At 42.1% G+C, this 23,580-nt stretch overlaps 4 protein-coding genes across 8 annotated transcripts in view; 2 read left to right on the top strand and 2 right to left on the bottom strand.

The window, feature by feature from the left end:
- LOC114794927 (trinucleotide repeat-containing gene 6A protein-like) overlaps positions 1-8,466 on the top strand; it is a 41,085-nt gene extending 32,619 nt beyond the window's left edge. For all 5 annotated transcript variants that reach the window (XM_028987800.1, XM_028987795.1, XM_028987801.1 and 2 more), the window contains 11 exons: positions 70-204; positions 495-566; positions 650-1,085; positions 1,463-1,597; positions 1,672-1,833; positions 2,340-2,480; positions 2,586-2,693; positions 2,807-3,019; positions 3,107-3,174; positions 3,504-3,643; positions 3,881-8,466. In XM_028987800.1, the coding sequence (XP_028843633.1) occupies positions 70-204; positions 495-566; positions 650-1,085; positions 1,463-1,597; positions 1,672-1,833; positions 2,340-2,480; positions 2,586-2,693; positions 2,807-3,019; positions 3,107-3,174; positions 3,504-3,643; positions 3,881-4,256 (1,986 nt within the window). In that variant the 3' untranslated portion in view covers positions 4,257-8,466. The remainder of the gene's footprint in view (positions 1-69; positions 205-494; positions 567-649; positions 1,086-1,462; positions 1,598-1,671; positions 1,834-2,339; positions 2,481-2,585; positions 2,694-2,806; positions 3,020-3,106; positions 3,175-3,503; positions 3,644-3,880) is intronic.
- A 1,016-nt stretch (positions 8,467-9,482) lies between these two features.
- On the bottom strand, positions 9,483-11,216 carry ndufab1b (NADH:ubiquinone oxidoreductase subunit AB1b). The gene is made up of 5 exons (XM_028987220.1): positions 11,014-11,216; positions 10,738-10,866; positions 10,123-10,210; positions 9,922-10,014; positions 9,483-9,655 (listed from the first exon to the last, which is right to left on the bottom strand). Exons 1-4 carry the CDS (start codon positions 11,170-11,172, stop codon positions 9,923-9,925), a joined length of 468 nt encoding a protein of 155 aa, XP_028843053.1. The 5' UTR covers positions 11,173-11,216; the 3' UTR covers positions 9,483-9,655; position 9,922.
- A 293-nt stretch (positions 11,217-11,509) lies between these two features.
- rpusd1 (RNA pseudouridine synthase domain containing 1) lies at positions 11,510-13,739 on the top strand. The gene is made up of 6 exons (XM_028986211.1): positions 11,510-11,617; positions 11,815-12,012; positions 12,254-12,377; positions 12,501-12,603; positions 12,701-12,802; positions 12,903-13,739. The coding sequence occupies exons 2-6, from the start codon at positions 11,831-11,833 to the stop codon at positions 13,274-13,276; spliced, it is 885 nt and encodes a 294-aa protein (XP_028842044.1). The 5' UTR covers positions 11,510-11,617; positions 11,815-11,830; the 3' UTR covers positions 13,277-13,739.
- dctn5 (dynactin 5) lies at positions 13,499-16,252 on the bottom strand. The gene is made up of 6 exons (XM_028986212.1): positions 16,091-16,252; positions 15,725-15,793; positions 15,347-15,465; positions 15,106-15,217; positions 14,893-14,995; positions 13,499-14,805 (listed from the first exon to the last, which is right to left on the bottom strand). Exons 1-6 carry the CDS (start codon positions 16,136-16,138, stop codon positions 14,708-14,710), a joined length of 549 nt encoding a protein of 182 aa, XP_028842045.1. The 5' UTR covers positions 16,139-16,252; the 3' UTR covers positions 13,499-14,707.
- Between the last annotated feature and the right edge of the window lie 7,328 nt (positions 16,253-23,580).

Genomic DNA, 23,580 nt, shown 5'->3' with positions numbered 1-23,580 from the left:
TTTCCCCTTGTTTTTGGTTTTGCTTTTGGTTCTGTGTGAAAGTAATGTGGTGCCCTGTCTATTTTTCAGGTGCCCCCATCATTGTTTAAATATCCTCCCAGTAATGGAAGTCTGAACCTTTTAGGCCCACAGCAGGTTGCTGTGCTCAACCAGTTGTCCCAATTAAACCAGCTGTCTCAACTCTCCCAGTTGAACCAGCTGCAGGTATGAAAATATGACACCCCATTATGGTGGTAATTTGACCACATTGGACATGTTATAGTTTTTTTTTTTTTTTTTTTTTTTGTATTAGTAGATCTTGTTTTAATGTGTAAAAAATCTAATTTAAACAAGTAGTCAAATTGAATGTATGTTTACTAATAAAAATGTGTTGCTTTCCTTTTTTAAGTTACATATGGTATGAAACATCACTTCAATTCATTGTTGCAAATAGGCACTGTGGTGTTTGGTGGTGTTAGTCAATGTTCTGAGTCCAGTGTTTCTTGTTGTCTTAGCGCCTTCTGGCTCAGCAGCAAAAAGTGAACCCCAGAGCTATGCCTGTCAATGGACGTCAACAGGAACAGCAGGTACATGTGCTGCCCTATCAGAACTAACATGGAACACAATGCATTCTGTTCAAATGCCTGACTGTCTTATTTTCTACATGCAGGGTCGCCCACTGGGCCATTCCCAGCAGATGATCCAGCCACCTCGTCACTTGGACCCTTCCCTGATGAAGCATCAAACTTCACCTCAGCCTCCCTCTCTTCACCAGCCTGGTCTCAAGTCTTACCTGGACAACTTCATGCCCCAGAATGCACCCGACATACAGAAAGAACAAAACACCATGAGCTCATACAGTAGCTTTCCTTTAAGTGGGTGTGTACCCAGTGTAGGCCAGGCTGACTCTCTGTTGCACCAAGCTGCCAAACCCAACATTATGTTTGCCTCTGAGATGTCAGGATATCACCCAGCTGGCAATAGTCAAACTCATGGTCTCCTTAGTCCTGGCCTGAGTAATGGCCACATGGGGCCAAGCTCACCTATCCCATCCCGGGCAGGAAGGACATTTGCCTGTCCTGACAACAGCAGTCTGTCAGCAAGAGGTGAATAAACCTTGCGTTTCGTTCTTCCTATACCAATGTGATTTCAGCCTTCTAAAACATGATGTAAACGGGGTAATCTATTTTTTAGCTATTGAACATTTTTAATGGTTAATTCTGGTTTTGATCACCATGTTTTGTTTTGCAAACTAAATTCAGTGGTGTTTTTTTTATGTAATTTCTGCATCTTTGCAATACGGAGTTAAATATATGGTAAATGTTAATGTTTTTATTAGGAGTTTTACATGTTTGCTAAAAGAGTTAGTTGATTGGAAGAAATGAACAAAATTACCATCAGTATCCTTCATAAGGGTGCTTTTAGTTTTAGTCATAATGTTTGGCATTGTTTTCATATAAATTTCTGTCCTTTTGATCCTCAGGCCTAAACTCAAACCTGAATGTAAACAACCTAGACATTGGTAGTGTTGGATATAAGGAGCCCCAGTCCCGCCTCAAAAAGTGGACTGCCATGGACATTTCCAACTCACCTCTCGATCAAAATCCCAGCAAACCTGGTGAGATTTGCCCTCCCTGTAAATCAGAAATCAATATGCTTGTTTGGTTGACTAATATAATATTAATCTTGCAGGTGCTATTTCCTCTGGGCTGAGGCTGGATGACTCCCCCTTTGGTCCGTATGACTTTATGAATGCCAGCAACTCTCCCATCAGCCCCCCAGGCTCAGTGGGAGACGGCTGGCCCAGTCGTGCCAAATCACCTCATAGTTCCAGCAATGTCAACTGGCCACCAGGTGAGCAGTCACACTGGACATGATAAATAGTCATGGTTGTGATGTATTCAGAATACGGAAATCAAGCAGCTCTAATCAGTTTGTTGCATTTAGCAAGTCTGTCTTAGAATACCAAAAAACAAAACATTGCACATCTGCTAGTAATATCATTTAAGGGAGCGGACTTGTGACCGGAAGGTCGCATGCTCGAATCCAGCAACTGTCAAGGTGGCACTGAGGTGCTCTTGATTATTGGACCGTCCCCACGCACTGCACCCTGGCTGCACAATAGGTGATTTGTTAAATGCCGAGTTGTGTATGCTGATGTGTATCACATAGCAAATAATCTCTTGCCAACTTTAGTGCAACTAACTGCCAATAAATATTGTCAATATCATGTAATTGAGAAGATTCATTTTTTTTAAAGCAATTACAGCAGTGTATTATTTTCAGCAATCACAACATTGCATCCAGTTTAGATGCATGCATGTGTATGTGTAGCAGTGTTAATCCATTCTCTCTTATAGAATTCCGCCCTGGTGAACCCTGGAAGGGATATCCAAACATTGATCCTGAAACTGACCCCTTTGTCACTCCCGGCAGTGTGATCAATAACCTCTCCATTAATACAGTGCGGGATGTTGATCACCTCAGGGACAGGAACAATGGTATGCAGCTCTGCTTGTTTGTGTGTGTGCGTGCGTGCCCCCTTATGTGCATGCATGGTGTCCCTCTGGACAGTTCTTTTCAATGCTCTTGCTTTGATTCCACAGGGCCATCCTCATCACTTAACACCATGCTGCCTTCAAATAGTGCCTGGTCATCCATTCGTGCCTCCAACCACAATGGTTCCCTCAGCAGTACAGCACAAAGCACTTCAGGTAGTTCATAATTACTTTTCTAAATTGAGATTCAGAAATAAGTCCTTGCTACATGTTTGAGATGTTTTTTTTTTTTTTTTTTTTTTTTTTTTTTTTAAACCCTTGGTCTTCAGCCAGAAACAGTGACTCTAAATGGTCCCCTGGTACAGTCACAAACACCTCTTTGGCTCATGAGCTGTGGAAGGTTCCTCTCCCCTCAAAAGGCATCTCTGCTCCGTCCCGCCCCCCTCCTGGCCTCACTGGCCAAAAGCCGCCGCCTTCATCCTGGGACAACGGCTCTATGAGGCTTGCGGGCTGGGGCGGCTCCGAATCCAGATTCACTCCTGGTTGGTGGTGCATGGCTGACATTTTGTCTGAGTTCTGTGACATTTAAGAATGAGCGTTTTGAACGTGTCTGACTGTGTCCTTCTCAGGTTCCAGCTGGAGTGATAGCAGCTCAGGGAGAACTAATTGGCTTGTTCTTAAAAATCTTACACCTCAGGTATGTGGCTCTCTTCCATTGAAACTCAGGATTGTGATTCATACCACTCATTCATTTGAAGAGTGCGGTGTATAAATCAATCAATTAAGTAATTAATTAATTGCTGGGGAAAAAAATTGCAGAATTTACATTTACAGCATTTATCAGACGCCCTTATCAAGAGCGACTTATATTCCGTAGTTATAGGGAGCGATTTAGGGTTAAGTGTCTTGCTCAGGGACACAATAGTAGTAAGTGGGATTTGAACCTGGGTCTTCCGCTTCATAGGCGTGTGTGTCACCCACTAGGAGGTTTAGACGTTAGTGTGTTTTTGTGTCTCTTCCCGCCAGATCGATGGCTCCACCCTGCGGACGCTGTGTATGCAGCATGGCCCACTGATTACATTCCACCTGAACCTGCCCCATGGCAACGCTGTCGTCTGCTACAGCTCAAAGGACGAGGCTGCCAAGGCTCAAAAGTCTCTGCACATGTAAGTAACCGTATCCGCACCAGCTGAAAACAGGTCTGAACAATTTGATGAACAAATATTTTTGTCTGTATTGCACGAAGTGGTTGTCTTTAGACAATAAACTCTGCACCATAACATTTTTTATAATTATTTCTTGTTTGATATCGATTTCCATGACATTATCAAACCTACTTTATAGGTTCTGCATATAATTGTTAAACCCCCCTGACCTGGCTCTCTTCTCTTCCCTCTCCTCAGGTGCGTTTTAGGGAACACTACTATTCTCGCTGAATTTGCTAGTGAAGAGGAAATTAACCGTTTCTTTGCACAAGGTCAGTCCATGACTGCCTCTCCCAGCTGGCAGACGCTGGGCTCCTCTCAGAACCGGATCGGATCCATTGAGGGTTCCCACCCTTTCCCAAATCGCACTGATCCAATTCACTGGAATGGCAGCAGCCTGTCAGGTGCAGGCAGCGGAGACCTCCATGGCTCCTCTCTCTGGGGGGCTCCCAGTTATTCCACTAGCCTGTGGGGCAGCCCGAGTGCTGTTGACGGGGCCAGAATCAGTAGCCCCTCCCCTATCAGCTCCTTCCTTCCTGTTGATCACCTGACTGGAGGTGGGGAGTCTATGTAGTACATCTTTCTGACTTAGAAAAAGAAGAAGAAAACATAACCGTGACCTCAGCGTGGAGTAGTTAATCGTAATCATATGATGAGACAAAAAAGAAAAAGGAAAAAAAAAATAAACAAAAGGCACTAGTTGGACACTTCACTTACAAAAATAAGACAGGGTCGCCCTGTGGAAATAAGTTACGTTTTTCTCTGCACATATGTCCACTTTGTTTTAGCCCAAAACATATCAGTTCGAATACTTGAATCATGCAGGCCAATACTATAATGTGAAAGGATGTATTTACACTTCCAGGTAGTGCTCTTCATACAGAAAAAAGCTTCAATTGAGCTCATATGTTTATTCATCATGTTTATTTGAATTCCAATTCTTTTTATTATATATTTTTTATTTGCGTTTGTTTGCTGACAATGTTCGAGTATGAGCTTTTTTAACTTTGCACTGAATGTGGTTTTTCTCAGTATAATCTGCAATATCGAGGGAGCCGACAGTTCCAGTGTAGTTGTTTACTCAAGGATGTTCTTAAAAGTGTGCGCTCTACTATGCCTTGATGTACGCCTACCTTATTGTGGTATTGTGGAGTTCAAGATCAAAATATAAATGCTGACTTAGGATTATTTGATGATATTACAGAATTAAGTATTGCACCAATTTTGTGTTTTAAAACTAAAGAATTTAGCTCTGCAGTGTGTAAAAACTGTAGCCACAGCTGTGACTTGCAAACCCAGCCTGCAAGCCAGGGGGAACAGCACTTTCAAATAGGCTTTCAATTTTTGTTTTGGAGGTGCCACAATGTGCCCTCTTGTTTACAGACTTTTGAGGGGGAAAGTATGTTCATTCTTCCTTCATTTTAAAATAAAAATTAAAACCAACAAAAAAATCAACATAAAAAGTATATAAATTTAAAAAATCTTCCAAAAAAAAGTACAAAAGTCCAAAAAAAATCTTTAAAAAATTAAATGAAAAATATATTGAGGATGAAGACGAAGCTTTCTATCTCTGGGAATACTGATCAGTGTTTGGCCATGTTGTTGGTTATTTTACCTATTCCTCTTGTCTGCTAAATAACCAGCATGGTTCTCAGGAAATATAGCCAGTTTTCCCCTGTAGAAACTTGTAGGAAAAATCCAACTTTTAGCACTGAAACTACTTATAGCTCTGTAAGTTTTTCTCTGCCAAATAACTGCTTTAAGCTGGAGATGTTCTACATACCGCTTTCAAAAATATGCTCTCCTTTCTTTCTTTCATTTTTTTTTTTTTTTTTTTTAAATAATGGGTGGATATGGTTTGCTGAATCATCATATTGCCCCCCGACCCAAACGCCCCACCCCTTCCTTCCTGTTGAGTGGCTCGATGTTTCCGCTCTGTGACGTCAATGTAACTGTCAACATAAAGAAAAAGCAGAAATCTGTAACTATGCATACTGTAGCCTCTGAAGGCCTACAGAATTGCTTTTTCTTTTGTCAGATGAAATGTTTTATATGTTTCAATAATTGCAAATACCTTCTTTTTTGAATCTTTCTCATTGCCAGAGATGGTGTTGGAAAAAAAAAAAAAAAAAAAAAAAAAAAACAATTTTAACAGTGCAAAAGTCGTCCACATTTCATTGCCTTGATTCGAATTGTGTCCGAAGATGCAAACAAGTCAAGTGGCTTTTAACTGTTTACAAATAGATTTATGATTGTAATATGTACAGTTTGGTTGTGTTAATCTGAAGTTCCTTACAATATTAATAAATCAACTTTTTTGGCTGCTCATTACCTGTTTTAGTTTCCTCTCCAGAGCTGGTTTTGTCATTTAAAATGGCTAGCCTCTGTAACTTAAGCCATGGAAGGCTCAAGCAGGGGTGAATGTAATCTTATTGCTGGTAGGTTAAAGTCCACACATTTTAAACAATGTGTGAAGATTTACTGACTATATACATTTATTGATTGTTTAGTTGAAGATGCACAATATTAAAAAAAGCTTCAAAGAAAAAGTGAGATGTCAGCATTAGGGTAAGCCATGGACCTTAATATTTGTGTTTAAGCTTTTTTTTCCTCCTTTTTTTCCTTTTCTCTCCATTTTAGTTTTGTTTGACAATTTAAAACTCGCTCACTGTGTTTTTAATCTGTATTTAATGACTCAAAAGCATAGTACAGAACCTTGAGTATTACCCTGACTTTATGGTGGTGTGCCAGTATTGAACCATTTTAAGTAACCGCTTTACCAAATATACTTCAATCAGAAGAGTTGTTTACTTAATTCCATTTTGCTTCTCATTTGTTAAACAAATATTTTGTGGAACATTGGAAACAACAGGTTTTGGAGGAAAAAATTATACAAAAAAAAAATACTTTAAGCAAAAAGCCTTGGATTTGCACTTGGTGTACATAAAAAGCTGATTAGGTTGTACTGTATTTGTTTTCCTGGAAGAGTTTAGCTTTGGATTTATATGGCTCGGATGGAGGAGTGTGCTGTCTGTCCTTTTATTTGATTGTTTCGCGTACATTGGCTATATCTGAATAATGGTGTGGTGATGCTGGTTTATTTTTTTTGTGCGTGTGCCTGAGCTCTGTTTCTGGCCTGTGCTATTCTTCCGTGCTGAAGGAGCCAGTGGTGTGAGCTGGTTGTGTGAAGGCGGAGCCTGTGGTGGCCCATCGTGCTGACTAGTTTGTTGCTAGGTTGCTGTGGTTGTGTGTGTGTGTGTGTGTGTGTGTGTTTTTCAGCAATGAGGAGGAGATTAGTGTTTCCGGTGGCCTGACCATTGTCCAGGGTCATTGGTGTTCTGAAGGTTGGCACTGTGCAGTGGTTCTGATTTTGGATCTTCCTTGCTGTCTCTTTCTGTCTTGAATTTTTTATTATAATTTTTTTTTCCTCTCCTCAGAACACCCTGTCTTTGTATAACGGAGTGAATCAGTAGCATAGGGAAAAGCCATTTGGCACCCCTTTATTTTCTTTATTTGGAGGTCATCTGATAGTCATGTTTTATGTATGTACAGCTGTTCTGGTGTTGGACGTCTCTCTGAGACCTGAAAATTCAGTCATGCCAAATTTCGGAGTTGGAGGAAAGGGATATGTTCTTTTGTTAAAAGCTTGACAATGTTTATGCTTAAAATGTAACTTGCAAATTGATTTTTTTTTCTCTCTTTGGAGGATAATTTTCATGAGCAATGTACAATCCCCCTCTTTTGTGTGACCAGCAAGAAGTGGAGGAAAAAATTGCTTGGTCTGACATTCTACTTTTATATGGAAATTCCTGTTTTTTTTTGTTTTGTTTTTTTTTTTAATCCTGTGAGCAAAGTACACCCATGTCTTCTAAAGGTTCCTACTGTTGAACAATGTGCTAAGGCAATTGACTTAAACTGTGATTATTTCTGTTTTGTCATTTTACAAAACCCTTAAAAAGCTTTAGTAAAACCAGCACAAAGAAACCGATGAATGAGCGCTAGAATCTTAGCTTCCGACGATGGAAGAATTCTAAGAAAGTCTATGCAGTGAGAGGTGAGGCTTCAAATGTCCGTGTTTTCTGCTGAAATCCAATCCTAACCACAGTAGTGACAGGATTCAGAAAAAAATCCTGAACCATGTGCCATGATTTGAAATTTTTCATTTCTTTAGGTATATCTATTTTTTTCACGATGGCCAGTTGTAGCAGATGGAGCATTATGTGACTGCATCCCTTTCTCAAGTCCTCCATTTAAAAAGGTATCAAAGGGGACCGCAAGAATAGACAAATTTTCAACTACAAATTCTTACAAAGATTTAACAAACACACAACTAAGAGATTTGCTCACTTGTAACGTATATGCACACTGCTTTTGGTGGACTGTTTTCTAAATGATGAATTCAAATCAATGTCAATTTACCAACTACAAAGAGCAGGAAGGACTTTTAAATGTCTTCCTGGGGTCTTAGAAATGTAACTTGGGGAACTGCACTTTTTGAAGGACAATCCTTATTTGTATTGGTTAATTGATTAAATTAGTCCAATAATACTCGGTAGAAACTCATTTGTAGTGATGAATGTTTCCTCAGATGTTGTGTTTTATTTTACTCTGTTGCTTGGTTTTCAATTTTAGTGCTCTTAAGTGAAATATGTAATAAGGTGTAGATTAGATATTAGGTCTTTTGTTGGCTGTACTTGTAGACTGATAACTGTAAAGTTCTGATTGACTTCAGAATGCAAAGCTGTATAACTTGGGTACCACCCTCAATAAAAGCCTAACATTCACTGAATGTGTTTTCATTTTTCTGTCTTAGTTTCGGTTTAAAAAAAAAAAAAAAAAGTATAATACTTTAAGAGGTGGAAATGCCTGCCTTCCAGTATAGTGAAAGTGAAGTGATTATGAAACACTTCAGCACAGCACACGGTGACACAAAATGTGTCCTCTGCTTTTAACCATCACCCTTGGTGAGCAGTGGGCAGCCATGACCGGCGCCCGGGGAGCATTGTGTGGGGATGGTGCTTTGCTATTAAAGGGTCTCGGTAGAATTATTCAAGAATCAATGCATTAAACAGCCAATCATCAATTCCGGTCCTAGAGGGCTGCAGCCGGGGACCAAATTAGTTTTTACTATATTACACAACAGCAGCAACAAATTAATGAGGAGAAACCCGTTCGTTTGGAGACCACAAGCGGGCGACATATCTACTGGACTTATATACCCTCCTCCACTTCTCATCCCGTTTTCATGTTTTAGGAAGGTAGGGTCATCTAGTGGCGGGTCAGTATATGACACACCATAGAAGTGATTTCTTGGATCTACGTATTTATGCTCTGAGGAGCAGTATTATTATAATCCTAATATCTGCAAAGACTAATGAATATGCATCCGGTGTCCTTTTAAATGCCTTTTCTACAGAAGATAATTTAGTGCCGTGCTGTCAAACTGGGTGTTTGCTCTGTGGCCGGCTGCTCCCTCTAGGGGGCGCCACAGCGGATCGGCCAGTCTGGTGGTGCGCACAATTGACCGGGTGACCTTCCTGACACAACTCATTTACGCAGAGTTGGGACAAAGAAGAGAAAAAAAAAAAGTTACCCAGTGCAATCAGTTTTTATTACAGTTGATCTACTGGTCTCTTCTACTCTATTTACACATGTGGGTAAATCTAAATTAGTTTAATGGTGCTATTTATTTACTTAACTCCTCCCCTCACCGTTCTGGCTGTGAAATGAATGTTACTGCAGACACCATAAATGGCTCCATCTAGTGGCAGTAAAGTTATTAAAACCAGTACAACTTCTGTTAACGTTCACACACAGATTTTAATTTCTTTAAGATCCAAGGAAACAACGTTTTATTAAATACACCGCTACACAAGGCAGCGGACACCAAAAACCAGAGACAGAGATTTGAATGAATGGAACCAACTGCCAAATTAAACCTGCTGCAGGATCAAAGAGATGCATTGATCACACCTGAAAGAAAGAACAGGGGCCTGCATGAAAATCATGTCTTCAAAGCACATTTTGGCATTATAAGAAAACAATTAAATATTTGCATTGTCTCATACTTGCATCTAAATATAAACCAACTAATTTGTGTCTTTTGCTAATTAACTCAATGTAAAACAGTCATTATGTCTATGATCACTATGCCTTAAGGTGTGGATACCACCTACATTATGCACTTTTAAATTTTTTTATTAATGTTCATGCACATGTAATAGCACCTGTACAAGTACCTTATTCATAGACATCTTTCTTGTTTGCAATATACTGTACAATGTCGTGGGGAGTCATAAGCCTCTCTGCTTCAGCATCTGGGATCTCAAAACCTGTGTGAATTTACATAAGGAATCACCACACACACAATTCAATTTAGACTGCATGCCTACAATGAAATTGGAACATTAAAAAAAATAAATAAATAAAAAGTTATTTACCAAACTCATCTTCCATCGCCATTATAATCTCCACTTGGTCCAAACTGTCCAATCCCAGATCCTTCATGAAATGAGATGATGTCTGAAGCTGAAAGAAAATTGGTTCATATTCATATGAAAAAAATGGTCAAGGACAAAGTTGAGCCAAATAAATATACTCTGGACCGCCTGGAGATCCCTGTTCCCCCATGACAATGAAATGACGACAACACAAACTACACCTAAATGATACCTGGTCCACGGACACCCTTTGACCTGAAATGGCCTGCAGCAGCTCATCTGTGCATGTCTGCAACGGACCATGGCAAGTATGGTTTTTATATATATATATATATATATATATATATATATATATATATATATATATATATATATAAAAAAAATACCACCACCATTTTCACTGAAAGCATTTTGGAACCAGGCTTCATGCCTGCAGGTAAAAACTAAAGAGAAAACTAAGACCAAAAAAAAAAAACTAAGCACTACAAAGTTTTGATAACTGATTTAAAAAAAAGAAGTCCACTGAAACATTCCAAGTTTACATTCCTAACGCCATCAGTAACTCCTCCTTTTGGGGTATAATCGTGATGCGGGTTTCAGAGTCGCAACACTCGCCTTCTCCGGGCTGATCTTGTCGTACAGCTTCAGCACGTACATGACTCGGTCCCCGATGGACTGGAGCGTCAGCGGCGGCAGGTCCCCGTACCGGCGACTCGGCGGAGCCAGAGGTGGCCGAACCTGGACCTGGTCGAGGGAAGCAGAAACGGTCAATCATCGCGGTCGACCCCGCCAACGCAGAAGAGCGGCCGGCGTGCAGGGGGGGAAAGACGCGGGTAGGTCACCGCGACGACCCGCACTCCTAGGCCGGACCGGCGGGAAAGAAAGCCCTACCCGCGCCCGCTCGGCCGGCCGCGTCCTCTGGCCGCACGACAACGCGGCGAAGCGTCGCCACGATGAGCCGGCCGGCCCGACGACCGCGGCTCCCGGGTGTAACCTTGCGGAGGGCCGGGCGAGTGAACGGACACACTGTGCAAGAGCACGGGCCGCCATGTCTCTGGGAAACCTGCCTCTCCCACAATGCCTTGCGAATAAAAATGGACAACGACGCATGCGCACCTAGTTGCCGTTCGGTTTTGCGTAAAAGAAAATGGCTCTAATTATTTGTATGACCCTGTGTGTAATTTTTCCCGTCCCAAAACAGGTAAGATTCACGATTTATTTCTGAAAACCAGCAGTTATTAAGGACTTTACATTTTTTCTGCTTCAAGGATCAAGCTTCTTTGCGTCGTCAAAGCTGCATTTATTTTACGCAGACAAAAGTTATGGCTACGTGTTGAGCGCCGACTGCGCTATGCCGACGCAATAGTGACTATAAGCAATAAGACGACGTCACCAGAACCAGGAAGTAAATAATTTGATCACATGGAGCTTTCGCCTGTGATTCCGCGACAGACGTTCTTCTGATCATGTAGCCTGGTTTACGTTTACTATACCAGTACGGACAGGTTTAATTTACAAATATATATTTCATAGTTTCATTTGTAGGTTTTACACCGTTTAGGCAAACTAAATTGCGTTATAGTTTTGCGCAATAAGAACGTTGTAAAGAGTTCGGTGTTGAAAGAGAAGTAGCATTCTCTAAATTAAACCTTGACCCTCCTCTCTTGCAAACGTCCTTTTATTTCTCGACAGGCTGAAAGAGCCCGAAATGGAGGCCGCAAGTTTGGAGAACTTGCGAGTGCTGCACCACAGCGCGGACTACATCGTGGTAAACAAGCACTGGGATGTTCGTATTGACAGCAAGATGTGGTATGAGAAGCTGACTGTGCAACATCAGCTGAAGCGCCGCTTCCCCGAACTCGCCGATCCGGTGACATATTACGGCTTCAGGTTCGTACATTACGAACCTGTCCCTGTAACTAGTGATTGTAAGTCGCTCTGGATAAGGGCGTCTGATAAATGCTGTAAATGTAAATGTGTGGGGACGGAGCTTTGCTCAGTGACACCTCATTGGCACCTTGGCGGATCGGCAACCTTCTGATTACGGGGCTTCCTTAACCGCTAGGCCACCTAAAAAGTCAACAAATTGGAAGCTACTGTGATGCTACAGTATACATCTGCTCTTTCTCAGGTTTTGCCACCAGTTGGATTTCTCCACCAGTGGGGCGCTATGCGTGGCTCTGAATAAAGCAGCAGCTGGGAATGCATACAGATTTTTCAAGGAGCGACTCGTAACAAAGGCTTACTTGGCACTGGTAACATATCCTCCATTTACACACGCCACTAGTCGCTTAGATCGGTGTTTGGCTGAGCGCTTTGTTCTGCAAGTGCTCGACAAAACATAATAAACCTTATGGTTGCACTGTTCCCTCACCCAGGTCAGAGGGACGGTGGAGGAGAAGGAGATGACTGTAGAATTTGCCATTGGAAAAAACACCACAGAGGGCAAGACTCACATGATGTGCATAGAGGGAACCGAAGGTCAGAGTTCAAATTTTTGCGTTTATAGTTAATTGAGAACACCCCACTGTTGGTCGGAGTTTTGGGGGGACAACTGTTGGCTTTTGATCTTCCCCAGCCTGTGAGAATCCAAAACCCAGTCAGACTGTGCTCAGGGTGCTGGAGTACGGCACATATGAAGGGGAGCCGGTTACCAAAGTTCTGCTGCAGCCACTGACAGGTGATTTCACTGTCTATAAAATATTACTATAAAAGAAAAAACCCCGCGCATTATTCTGTGAAGCTTATATGCAATTTGCTCTGTTGATTGGTTCACGCAGGACGGACTCACCAGCTCAGAGTGCACTGCAGTGCTGTTGGCCATCCCATTGTGGGTGACTTTACTTACAGCTTGGGCAAGGACAACAGCCCCTATCGTATGATGCTGCATGCCTACCTTCTGCGAATCCCTCTGCCAAAGGAGCCCATTCAGGTCATCGCCCCTGACCCCTTCATCCCAGATACAGATGCCAAGTGGGAACCGCAGAGAACGGTCCAGACTGTAGAGGGTGCAATGGAGGCGGTCTTTGAAGAGGATGCGAAGGACCAGACCCCGAAGGAGTCAGGGAGAGTTGAGCGTCAAGTCAGCCCAGAGGAAACTGAGGAGCAGAGGGCTCGGTGTCAGCAGTGGCTGTGTGAGTGGTCTCTCGATTAATGCACCCCCAAGATGTCTTCACTTCCATTAATCTCATCATGATGAGACCCCCCCAAAAACCAGTGTTAACTATCACTTTACCATGGTAGGTTTTTGTATTTTTAACAGCTGCATTAATTTATTTCTCTGATAAGCAGAGTACTGTTTTATTTTATGAACAGGCTGCAATATATTTCTCTTTTTAGCAATATGTTTCAATCTTATGTAAAATATAGAGAAAAGTTCATTGGAAGAGGGTTATTTTATTATTTATGTTCTTTGGACACAATGTGACACACTCCTTTACTACTCTGTATGACAGTATATAATACCACTTATTACTGTTTGTTGCTGCTTATTATTAACATCAGTGGAACGTTTCTCAGGATCGCAAATTTACATGGAATGTTTTGATCTTTATTTATTACAGATGCCTTCCATATTGTTTTAACTCTTATGTGGCCTTGATAGTACATTTTCAAAGTTATACATATTCTATTATGTATTCGTACTAAAATGTTCCATGTTCTGATCACTGACATAAGCAGTGTGGCTTGTTTCAATAAACTAAAAATAAATTTTATTTACCTATTGTTTTTATTTTTGGGGGGGAAATACAATGTTACAGCTTCTGATGGATTTCATGACCAATTAAGGCAGCATGACTGGTCAAAATGGTGCTTTTTTCTACTAATCAGGCCGCTGTAAAGATCTTCAGCTGTACCAAATACATTCTGATTTGCACATTGAGTACATTGGCATGTACTCAATGCAATGGATGTGGTCAAATGACTGATACCTTTGAGATCAGTTTTTGGCAGATTCCATTATCTGCAGGCTACAAATACAATCAGTCTAAAAATGTATATACTGGGGGCACAACGGTATTGTTTTGGACACAAATTGATTAAACTGCATAAAACACAAATGGATCAGTTAAATGAATGGTTTGCATAATAACACATTAAACGTTGAATTTTTTGCAATTATATTGTATTGCATTATGGTGGCAATAAATAACAGCCTAAAATGAAGCAGAACCAACGTGTTCTAAATCTGTAGTTTGCAGTGCTGTAATCCAGACTTGTGATCTGGATGCTTAAAAAGAAACTGGATGGATAATGGCAAAATGACATTAACGCAAACAGATCCCACACATACTTGAGAAAACAATATAAAAGAGCTTGGTGACCAGAAATTTTGTACAGTAAGCACTTCCTCTTCACTTCTCGTTTAAGCTGATCTTACCTTCCTTTGCCAAATCACAAATCCCCCAGACCCCTTGGTCTGCATTTCATAAAGTCTCTTAGACAAGGAATGATTCAAGGATCAACCCTTCCCTGCTTCCACACAGGTCAGCTTAAACCTCCATCTGCACTCCTATTCTGAGAAGCTTTATGAAAATGGATAGAGAGTTCTTATTGGTCCATGACTCCACAGCTGTGGGTGCTTTTAGATTTGACTGAGTGGCAGGAACCGCTGGTAGTAGCTCTTAGTCACGTCAATCATCAACTCCTGTGTGCACTCTGGCAGCTCTCCCGAAAAGAGGCCTAAAAACAGAAAAAAGATGACACATTCAAGAGTCATCCTCAACACAAAATCAGCACAGCACCTCTGGACTGCTGAACATGACCTACCTGGACAACCAGAAAACACTGTGAAGGGCGGGACCACTGTCTCAGGAGGGAGAACGGTGTTATCCAGAATCTTACAGCAATCCTTTAGAACACAGCGCCGACCCTAAAACAAACATTTTTTTTTATTATGCACATAAAACGTTACTGGAGAGATATTGGTCACACACTTAACAGCAATAAACCTACTGAAATAAACCTTAATAACGTACTCACAATAACACAATTCTTGCCAATGTGGACATAAGATCCAATCTGAGCTGCATTAACAACACAGTCTTCCTCTATGAACACATGGTCCCCGATGTGCAAGGGGAAGAAAGCCACTCTGAAATATACAAAACAGCCATAACACATTAAAACCAAGAACCAGTGGCGGCATCATGAACCAATTTTTACAAACCTACATCTGTTTAAAGCTACCTCTCTTAAGAACTGCTGTAAAGAAAAGCCTTACCCCTTGCTGAACTTTTTGAATGGTGGACGTATGACACTACGACTCTTGATGACACAGTGCCTTCCCACCCTCACGTTAGCAAGGTCCCCTCTGATGATGCAGTCGTTCATGACGATCGTCTGAAATTCAACGTCAACAATCATTACATTTACAGCATTTATGAGACGCCCATACCCAGAGCAACTTACAATCAGTAGTTACAGGGACAGTCCCCCCTGGAGACACTCAGGGTTAAGTGTCTTGCTCAGGGACACAATGGTAGTCAGTGGGATCTGGTTCATAGGCGAGCGTGTTACCGACTAGGCTACTAGCACCTCTACGGAGGCTAAACTGGAGTTATTTATTTATTTCACCTACGTTAATGCGTGACGTACTTACTTTTCCATTGAGCACGATGTTCTGACTCCCACAAAGCACCGACTGTCTGCTGACTTTATTACCAGAAGCCTGGGGGTAAAAAAGACTGCAGATGTCAGTGAAGCTAGCCAGCTAAATGGTCTAGCTAAAGCGTCAATGGGGTTGCTATGTTCTTATTAAATGTCTGTTCAAATGTCAAAACCATTTAGCAACAACCCACTGTGCACATAAAAAACCGCACTAACGTTTTCAAGGTATAAAAGCACGCTGTTGACTAAAATGGCTAAAATTCGGCTACGTTAGCCACCCTAGCCTGCGGTTTTCGAGGCAACTGTGATCGTTTCAACGTCCAATGCGAGACACGAGCGCGAACATGCACACGCTGACCGTTTCGATGTACTCCGCCTTGTTGTACAGTATCTCGCACAGCTCCATGTCGGCGTCCCGGAGCCCGAACCTGCGCCGCGCCGCGCCGCGCCACTCCCTGCGCCGCCGTGGTGCTGGTCGCAGGCGGCAGGCATTACCTGACGAGTACCTGACGAGTTTCACACCGGAAAGGAATTAACATTTTTTTTTTGTTGCATACCGGTAAAATGTAACACTTAGACTGCGCGTTTATACATGTAGTTGAATCTATAAATGTAATAGCAAATGTTCAAAGTGTTTCTGTAAGCGAGCCCGCCTTTCTTCAATTGATTAACTCTGCCTGCCTGCGTTTTCCAAAAAGTACTAGTTTGAACGACAGGTGGCGCTATAGATTGCTTTTAGGGTTATTAAAATAAATGTTTGCTCATTCAACAATGTTTCGTTGTCATGAATGCACCGGGGAAAAGAATAGAAGCGAAAATACACATAAAATTTGTAGTAAACAATTGTAGGTGAGAAAGGATTTGCTTCCTCTTCGTTTCCATTTTAACTTCAGCAGTCTGGCTGCAGAGGGCGCTGTTGGGTTGATCTTTGCCGGCGCTAATTGGTTTGTGCCTGCAGCGTGCCAGTCACGGGGGCACGTGATTGTTAGTGTGTAAATCCTGCATGCTTGCTGGCAGCCACGGGCAGCTGCATGAGCATATGGCAGCAGTCCAATAAGAACGGGCCCTTAATCTGTGCCAGTTGCAATCTGGGTACGAGTTGCGGGGCTGAGGGCATTTTACAGATGTGCTTGGTTCTGTATGCCATGTATAGATACATATTCGTAAACAGCCTACCTGTGGGCAAACTGATAATATGAGCCATGGAGAGATGCCCATGCTGTGTAAGGCCACCCTGTAATCCCCCAGACGGTCGCATCTGGCAGATGGCATTGTTAAAATTATACAAGAGTAGTTTAAGATGACAATGTCATTGGAGAGGACGAGCAAGCATTTTATTGACCAATGGACAGTCGATAATTTCCATGAGCTGTTTATGGATTTGTCTTTCCCTTTACGGGTTTATTTTCTGGAATGATCCCATTAGCATTTACAGTAAAAGCTGCTCCACAAACATATGATGATCCTGTGATTTTCCTGTGAGTCCAAGATGCAGGTCCTCTCTTTCTTTCTTTCTTTCTTTCTTTCTTTCTTTCTTTCTTTCTCACAAAAGAGACCTAGGCATCTGTCATGGTGCTGGTCAAGTGCAGCTTGCACATGACAGAAACGTCTCACGTGTTTATATTCACACTCAGTCAATGTTAGCAATTGGCCAGATTGTGTCTGGCGGTGTCTTTCTGATTCTGAATAATGTCAGGGACACTCTAAGGACCAGGCTATCATGAAGATGTTCAGTCTCTCGTAAAGCCACCTTCCCATTAGAAACAGGAAACTGTCACTCTCTTGCCCCGCTGTAATGCACCCTTCAAGTGAACAGTGACTGCCGTGACGCCGCTGTAACCCCAATGCACTTATTCCTGTCTCAATATTTGTAATGCCATATATGGTGCTGTTTTTATCCTCTCCTGTGCAGAAACCAGTCAGGTCTTTGTATAATCACTTCAGCGGAGCTGATGGCAAGTGCACGGATGAAAAGCAACCGAGGCTAAAAGAAAAAAGGAAAGTCAGGCGGCTTTAATGCTGTTCAAAGGTGTGTTGACTGGGACGCGTTGCTGTAAAATATCTTCTGTATCAGTGTGTACACAAATAACGAGCCTCTTTTACAGTAGCTTTCCCATTAGGACATTGTGAAAATGATCTTGCTGTACTGTGTGCATCATAAAGCTTACAAATTATTCCATTTAACACAATATAGTGTTTAGAACATAAACCAAAAAAGTAGTTACCTGCTGGATTATTCGTTTAGTTCAGCTTGCACAACCGCATTAAAAACCAGAAATGAAAATCAGATCGAAGATGGTGGGTCATGCTGTTCTTTTTGGCCCCTCACTATCGATGTCAGCAGCTCCTTCACGACTTAACATTTCACACCCCCGCTGTTTATGTATGCGGTGTTTAATCATTGCCAGTGCGGCCAGGCTTCTGGGGGCTCTTGCGGCTCTTGAGGGTCTCTCTCATTGATTTGGTTGCCCTCAGCACCACAGCCTGGTCAATATCGTCCTTTAAAAAAAAAAACGAGAGTAAACAGGTGGTGGGCAGACTTGAATGGTTCTCGCCCCACGCATCCTCTCCAGACCACACGCCAAATGAGAGAGCGCAATTAAATTTGCGCGACTTTCTTTTTCCTCTTCTTTACTCCCCTCACCTCATGCACGCAGCTGCGAAACTCGAATCCCTGAGCTTTGTTTACGCCTTTTAATTACATCTCCAATAATCATGCCCAACCCCCCCACCCCAAGAGGAAACCCCGTACACGCTCTCACACATGATTAAATTAATGGGAATAGAAAGAAAAGGAACAACAGGTTTTGGACCTGAAACTCCCATAGCAAAGGAACGCGCACGAGCTTCTTTTTAACCTATCACATCCAGAGTCTTTCTGAAATGGATTAGTCACGTAGATAAAGACAAGATCGTCTCATGTATTCGCAGCGTTCATTTGCGTTTATTTTCTGCTTCACTTTGCTGCCTCCGTAATCTACGCAGTGCCTTTGAGTTGAACCGAGACTATCTTCACGTATTCTCCGGACGCTGTCGTGCCTGAGCCCTACTTCTGTTTCCAGGCCATCCCACACTATTCAAAGGGAAGGCCGGGGGATGACCGGCTCAGAAACGACTCTCGCCTCCTGCTTTGTGTGGGTTTTTTGTCGTTTGTGGAGTGCCGTATTCGGTGGAAGACGTTTTTATATAATGCATCCAGCCCCCTATGCCTGTGGGCGTCCAACACACTATCCCTTCAGAAGGGAGACGGAGTCATCGCCGCGTCAACTGCATGTGTGTCGGGATGATTAGTTCTGCCCGTGTTAAGGGGCTGGAGGCACGAATACTCAGGACCGTCTTATCCCTCTACTTCTCACCTCTTCTCTTTGTGTCACACACACTCATATATATATAAGTTCCAAACACTGCATGAAGGCATGTCGCACAAGGTCTTATATAATCCTCCCTCCGCTATTTAAGGCAGCCGCAAACTAATGCTGCTCCTCTACGAGGCCTTACAGAGGTGAGTCATACTGCTGCGGTTTGAGTCCACGATCCAATACTCTTTGATTTCTCCGTGTTCCTGGCTTCATGTCAGGCAACCATGGTGAGCAGGAACTGTCTAAATGCACCAAAGGAGCACTTTTCATGCCAGCCTATTCTTAACATTAACGTATGCATGTTGCAACCACAGGGAAGGCCGCTCTGGATGCACCAGGTCATAACCTGCACATCCTCTATGGACTTGGACACATAAGATGCCATGCACTGTTTTTGGTGGCCACTCCTTTAACAACATCTGCTTTTCAGGGATTTTTTTCTTCCTTTTACACATAAATTGTCTATAGTTCTTCAAGTGTTTATTGATGCCAAACAAATAAGGCTATTTATATGGTTCCTATAAGGGGCAATGGACTCTTTCTGACTTTTCCATTGGTTTGTTAGACTGAGGTGTCCTGGTTTTTCTTTCTCTCAAGAAGAGGCCTTGGACAGAGGAGATTGGGCCAGGCAAAACACAAATCCCATTTTTCTCCTGTTCTCATTGTTCCAAGAACAGGTTAATTTAGAGCATGTTTGTCCTTATTTTGACCGCCTTTCTTTTCTTCAAAGATTTGGAACAAAGTGAGAAATGAACAGAGATGAAATGAAAAGTGGGAGCCATCCATCACCAGACTGAAAGCCCTAATCAATCCTAGTAAAGGTGAAAAGATTGTTTTCTTACAGCACAAAAAGTAACTCTTTAATTTCTCTATTAAATTGATCACCATAAATTGATGCTTCCCAAGCTGTTATGTAATAATGTATGATCATGTATTTAGGAAATAGCAAAAGCTTAGCTGCCTGATGGTTTAACCAGATAGCAGCTGAAATATGTCTGGGCACCGTGAATCTATTTCCAAGGAACCTTATGTAATAATCCAAATATTTTTCCCTCATTGGTGAGAAGGACCATGCCAGCAGATATTAATATTCACATGTAGTTCCTGTGGCTGGGTGGCATTGCATAACAGTTGAAACTGGTCTGTCTCTAGCTTAATTTGTCGATTTGCCCTGGGCTGCCTGATAGGCATTGTAGTCGTCAGTCCTACCACGGTAAAATCCTATAAAAGGGCTTAGTGGCAGAATATTTAGTTGTTTTTTGTGTTTCATTTTTGATTGAGTCAGTCCTCCTGTTCCTATCACTGGGAGGTCCGTTTAACCTGGCGTGGCACCTCTCCCTTTCTCTGATGTATGAACCACGACAGTCCTGATTCGCTGGCATTTTGAACGGGCAGAGTTGGCAGCAGTGGCACAGGGCCGCCAACTGTCTACAGGATCTGTCAGGTGTCCGGCTTGCTGAGGGGCAGGCACACCAGCGAGGAGCGAGAAACCTTCATTCTTCACACAGGAAACATGCAGGGGTCCTTTCTGCAGGCTCGCTGCGATGAGCCCATCATGACCACGGACTGGGGCGTCCCCCTGATCATCGCGCTGCTGCTGCTGGGGCTGCTCTACGCCTTCCTCTATCTGCCCGCAACCATGCAGCATGCTCTCCTGGAGCAGGCCCTCAGCAACCAGACCACCGACATGAGCCTGTCAGCTAGCAACGAGGACTGATGCCCCCGACCCACCACACCCGGAGCTACAGGCTGCTGGATCCATGATGTGGACAGGCTATGTTAAGAAAGCGCTTCTGATGGCGATGGATTTTGATTGCTTCGGTCTCATTGTGTCTTTATGCCCTGGACCTCATGGTTGATGGGCCTGCAGTATCTCAAACTGGGGAGGCAGTTCTTTAAAAACACATTTCTGGAGTCTGTTTTCAGCTCTTCTGTCTTCCAGGCAAGTTATATTCAACCAACACCACAGAAAGGTTTCCTTGTAAATATGTTAATACCTGGCTGATATAATACCCCTCTTCAATCAAGGCAGAGCTGAAGAGATGGGGGTTGCTGCGATGATTTCTTAAGAGAAGACAAGAATTTTTGTCAAAACTGTTGATGGTCTGCTTGTGAATCAAGAGCAACTGCTGAAAACAGAATAGGACAGTTTCAGAGTCTCATTTTTGAGTATGAAGAGGGCTAAGTAAGCCCTAAATCTGTATATGGTCAGATAATTTGCTATATTAAGAAAGCAAAACATGTTTATGTATTAATATATTTTCAAAAGGTTCCTTATATGCAGGAAAGTCTTATAATGTATAAATGTTAATACTAAATATGGTACTAAATGTATTTATATAATCTAATAATCTAATTTGTGAGTATGTATATAAGATATTATGTAAATATACATATGGTATTAAAGTCATTGTGGTAAGGCAATAATGATTTGTCATTTCTACTTAGTTGTGCAGGGAGGGCTGCTTTTCTGGCTTTAATTTTTATAAAAACCCTGCTGTGCTGTGCACTTGTGTCTTTGTGTGCGTTGCTTTGTGTTGCAAAATGATACAGCAAAAGAGTTGAATAATATATTAAGATTAATATAAACATAGAGTTCAGTCGTATGAATGTTTTCGCTCACGGACATTCACCAACCAGAAATCTGAAAAATGAAACTCATAACCCTAATGGCTATGTCCGACCCAGGGAAAACATACATACTTGAGTGCACAATTGCATCTGTTCAGCAAGATGTTTTGCAGAGCAATGTTGCAATAATCCCATTTAAAATGAAGACAAAATGGTTGGTGCTGTCTACAATTATTTTTCACAATTGGGTTTCAAATTATTTAACAGATGGGCAAGTAATTTACTGAATGGATGCAAATGCTTAAGCTCCTTAGTGAGGCCATTGCACAGTAACAATATTGTCTATTCCCTGAAGTGCTTAAGACATCAGTGGAGAAAGGTATTGGTGGATTGCACTTTGTTACATGGTGTAGTAATTAAGTTTTACCAATGGAAGCCAATCATTGAATCAATGTATGTATATAATATTGTAAGGGTGGAAAAGATCTTGTGTAGCGGACAGCTGTTGTCTTTAAAGTTAAGAATTCCAATGTAAGAATGACAAAAGCATTAAAGATGAACAAAAACAAAATTATCAGAAGAATGTGAAGAAATGAATGTGAGATCTTTTACAGAAGTTGGCGTGCTGACTAGCCAGCAGCAGCTCGCTCTGTCTTGTAATGACACTGTTGCTCTAGAGGTGATTGTGAGTGCTATAGCATAATAGTATATAAGCCATAACTGGCTTACATTTTGGCTGATTCCCTTTTATCAGCTGAACAACAACAATGAACAACAACCACTTCACACCTTGTCCGAGCCATGGAGGGATTGTAACTACCCGCCCAGCCTTTTATGCTTGTGTCATTATTTTGCTCTTCAAGAAGGCAAACTTCATTTTTGAAATGACATTTGAAATGGAATGACTGACAGTGCTCACCTAACAATTATGTTTACTGCATTTAGCAGACACCCTCTTCCATAGCGACTTACAATCAGTAGTTACAGGGACAGTCCCCCCCTGGAGACACTGGGTTAAGTGTCTTGCAAATACCCACCCTACCCAACAAAGTAAAATCAGCATAAACATGCAAAAATAATCAAATATATTTTTTAAAGATAAAAGCAGGGGCAGTGCACATCTGACGTAGATAACGAAAGACCTTTCATCACCAAACATAAGTTTACAAGAAGTGAATAAAGTTCCTTCTTTCTTTTTAATTATATACGTTAGTTTCTCCAGAGCCAGACAAACACCATCTCCCATCTCATCCACACAGCACTCACCCACCTGGACACTCGGAAGGGAGATTATGTTAAAAAGCTCTTCATTGACTTCAGTTCAGCATTTAACACGATAATCCCTTCCACACTCAACACCAAGCTGGAGCACCTGGGACTCAGCTCATCTCTCTGTCAGTGGATCTCCAACTTCCTAACTGGCAGACCACAGGCAGTAAGGATGGGCGGACACGTCTCAGCCACCATCACTCTCAGCACTGGAGCCCCCCAGGGCTGTGTTTTGAGCCCCCTGCTGTACTCTCTGTACACCTACGACTGTGCAGCCAATACAAACTCCACCACCATCATTAAGATTGCTGACAGCACTGTGGTATTGGGCCTGATCTCTGACAACGACGAGACAGCCTAGCTGGAGGAGCTGGACCGCAGAGTGAAGGCAAAGGGGCCAACAAGTGCTAAACACCTCTGGGAACTCCTTCAAGACTGTTGGAAAACCATTTCAGGTGACGACCTCTTGAAGGTCATCGAGAGAATACCAAGAGTGTGCAAAGCAGTAATCAGAGCAAAGGGTGAAGAAACTAAAATATAAAACATGTTTTCAGATATTTCACCTTTTTTTGTTAAGTACATAACTCCACATGTGTTCATTCATAGTTTTGATGCCTTCAGTGAGAATCTAGCAATGTAAATGGTCACG

This window comes from Denticeps clupeoides, chromosome 7, assembly GCF_900700375.1.
Source record: "Denticeps clupeoides chromosome 7, fDenClu1.1, whole genome shotgun sequence".
In the NCBI taxonomy this organism is placed as follows: Eukaryota; Metazoa; Chordata; class Actinopteri; order Clupeiformes; family Denticipitidae; genus Denticeps; species Denticeps clupeoides.
Note: the sequence above shows the minus strand (reverse complement) of the source record. Positions and strands in the feature narration are given on the sequence as shown.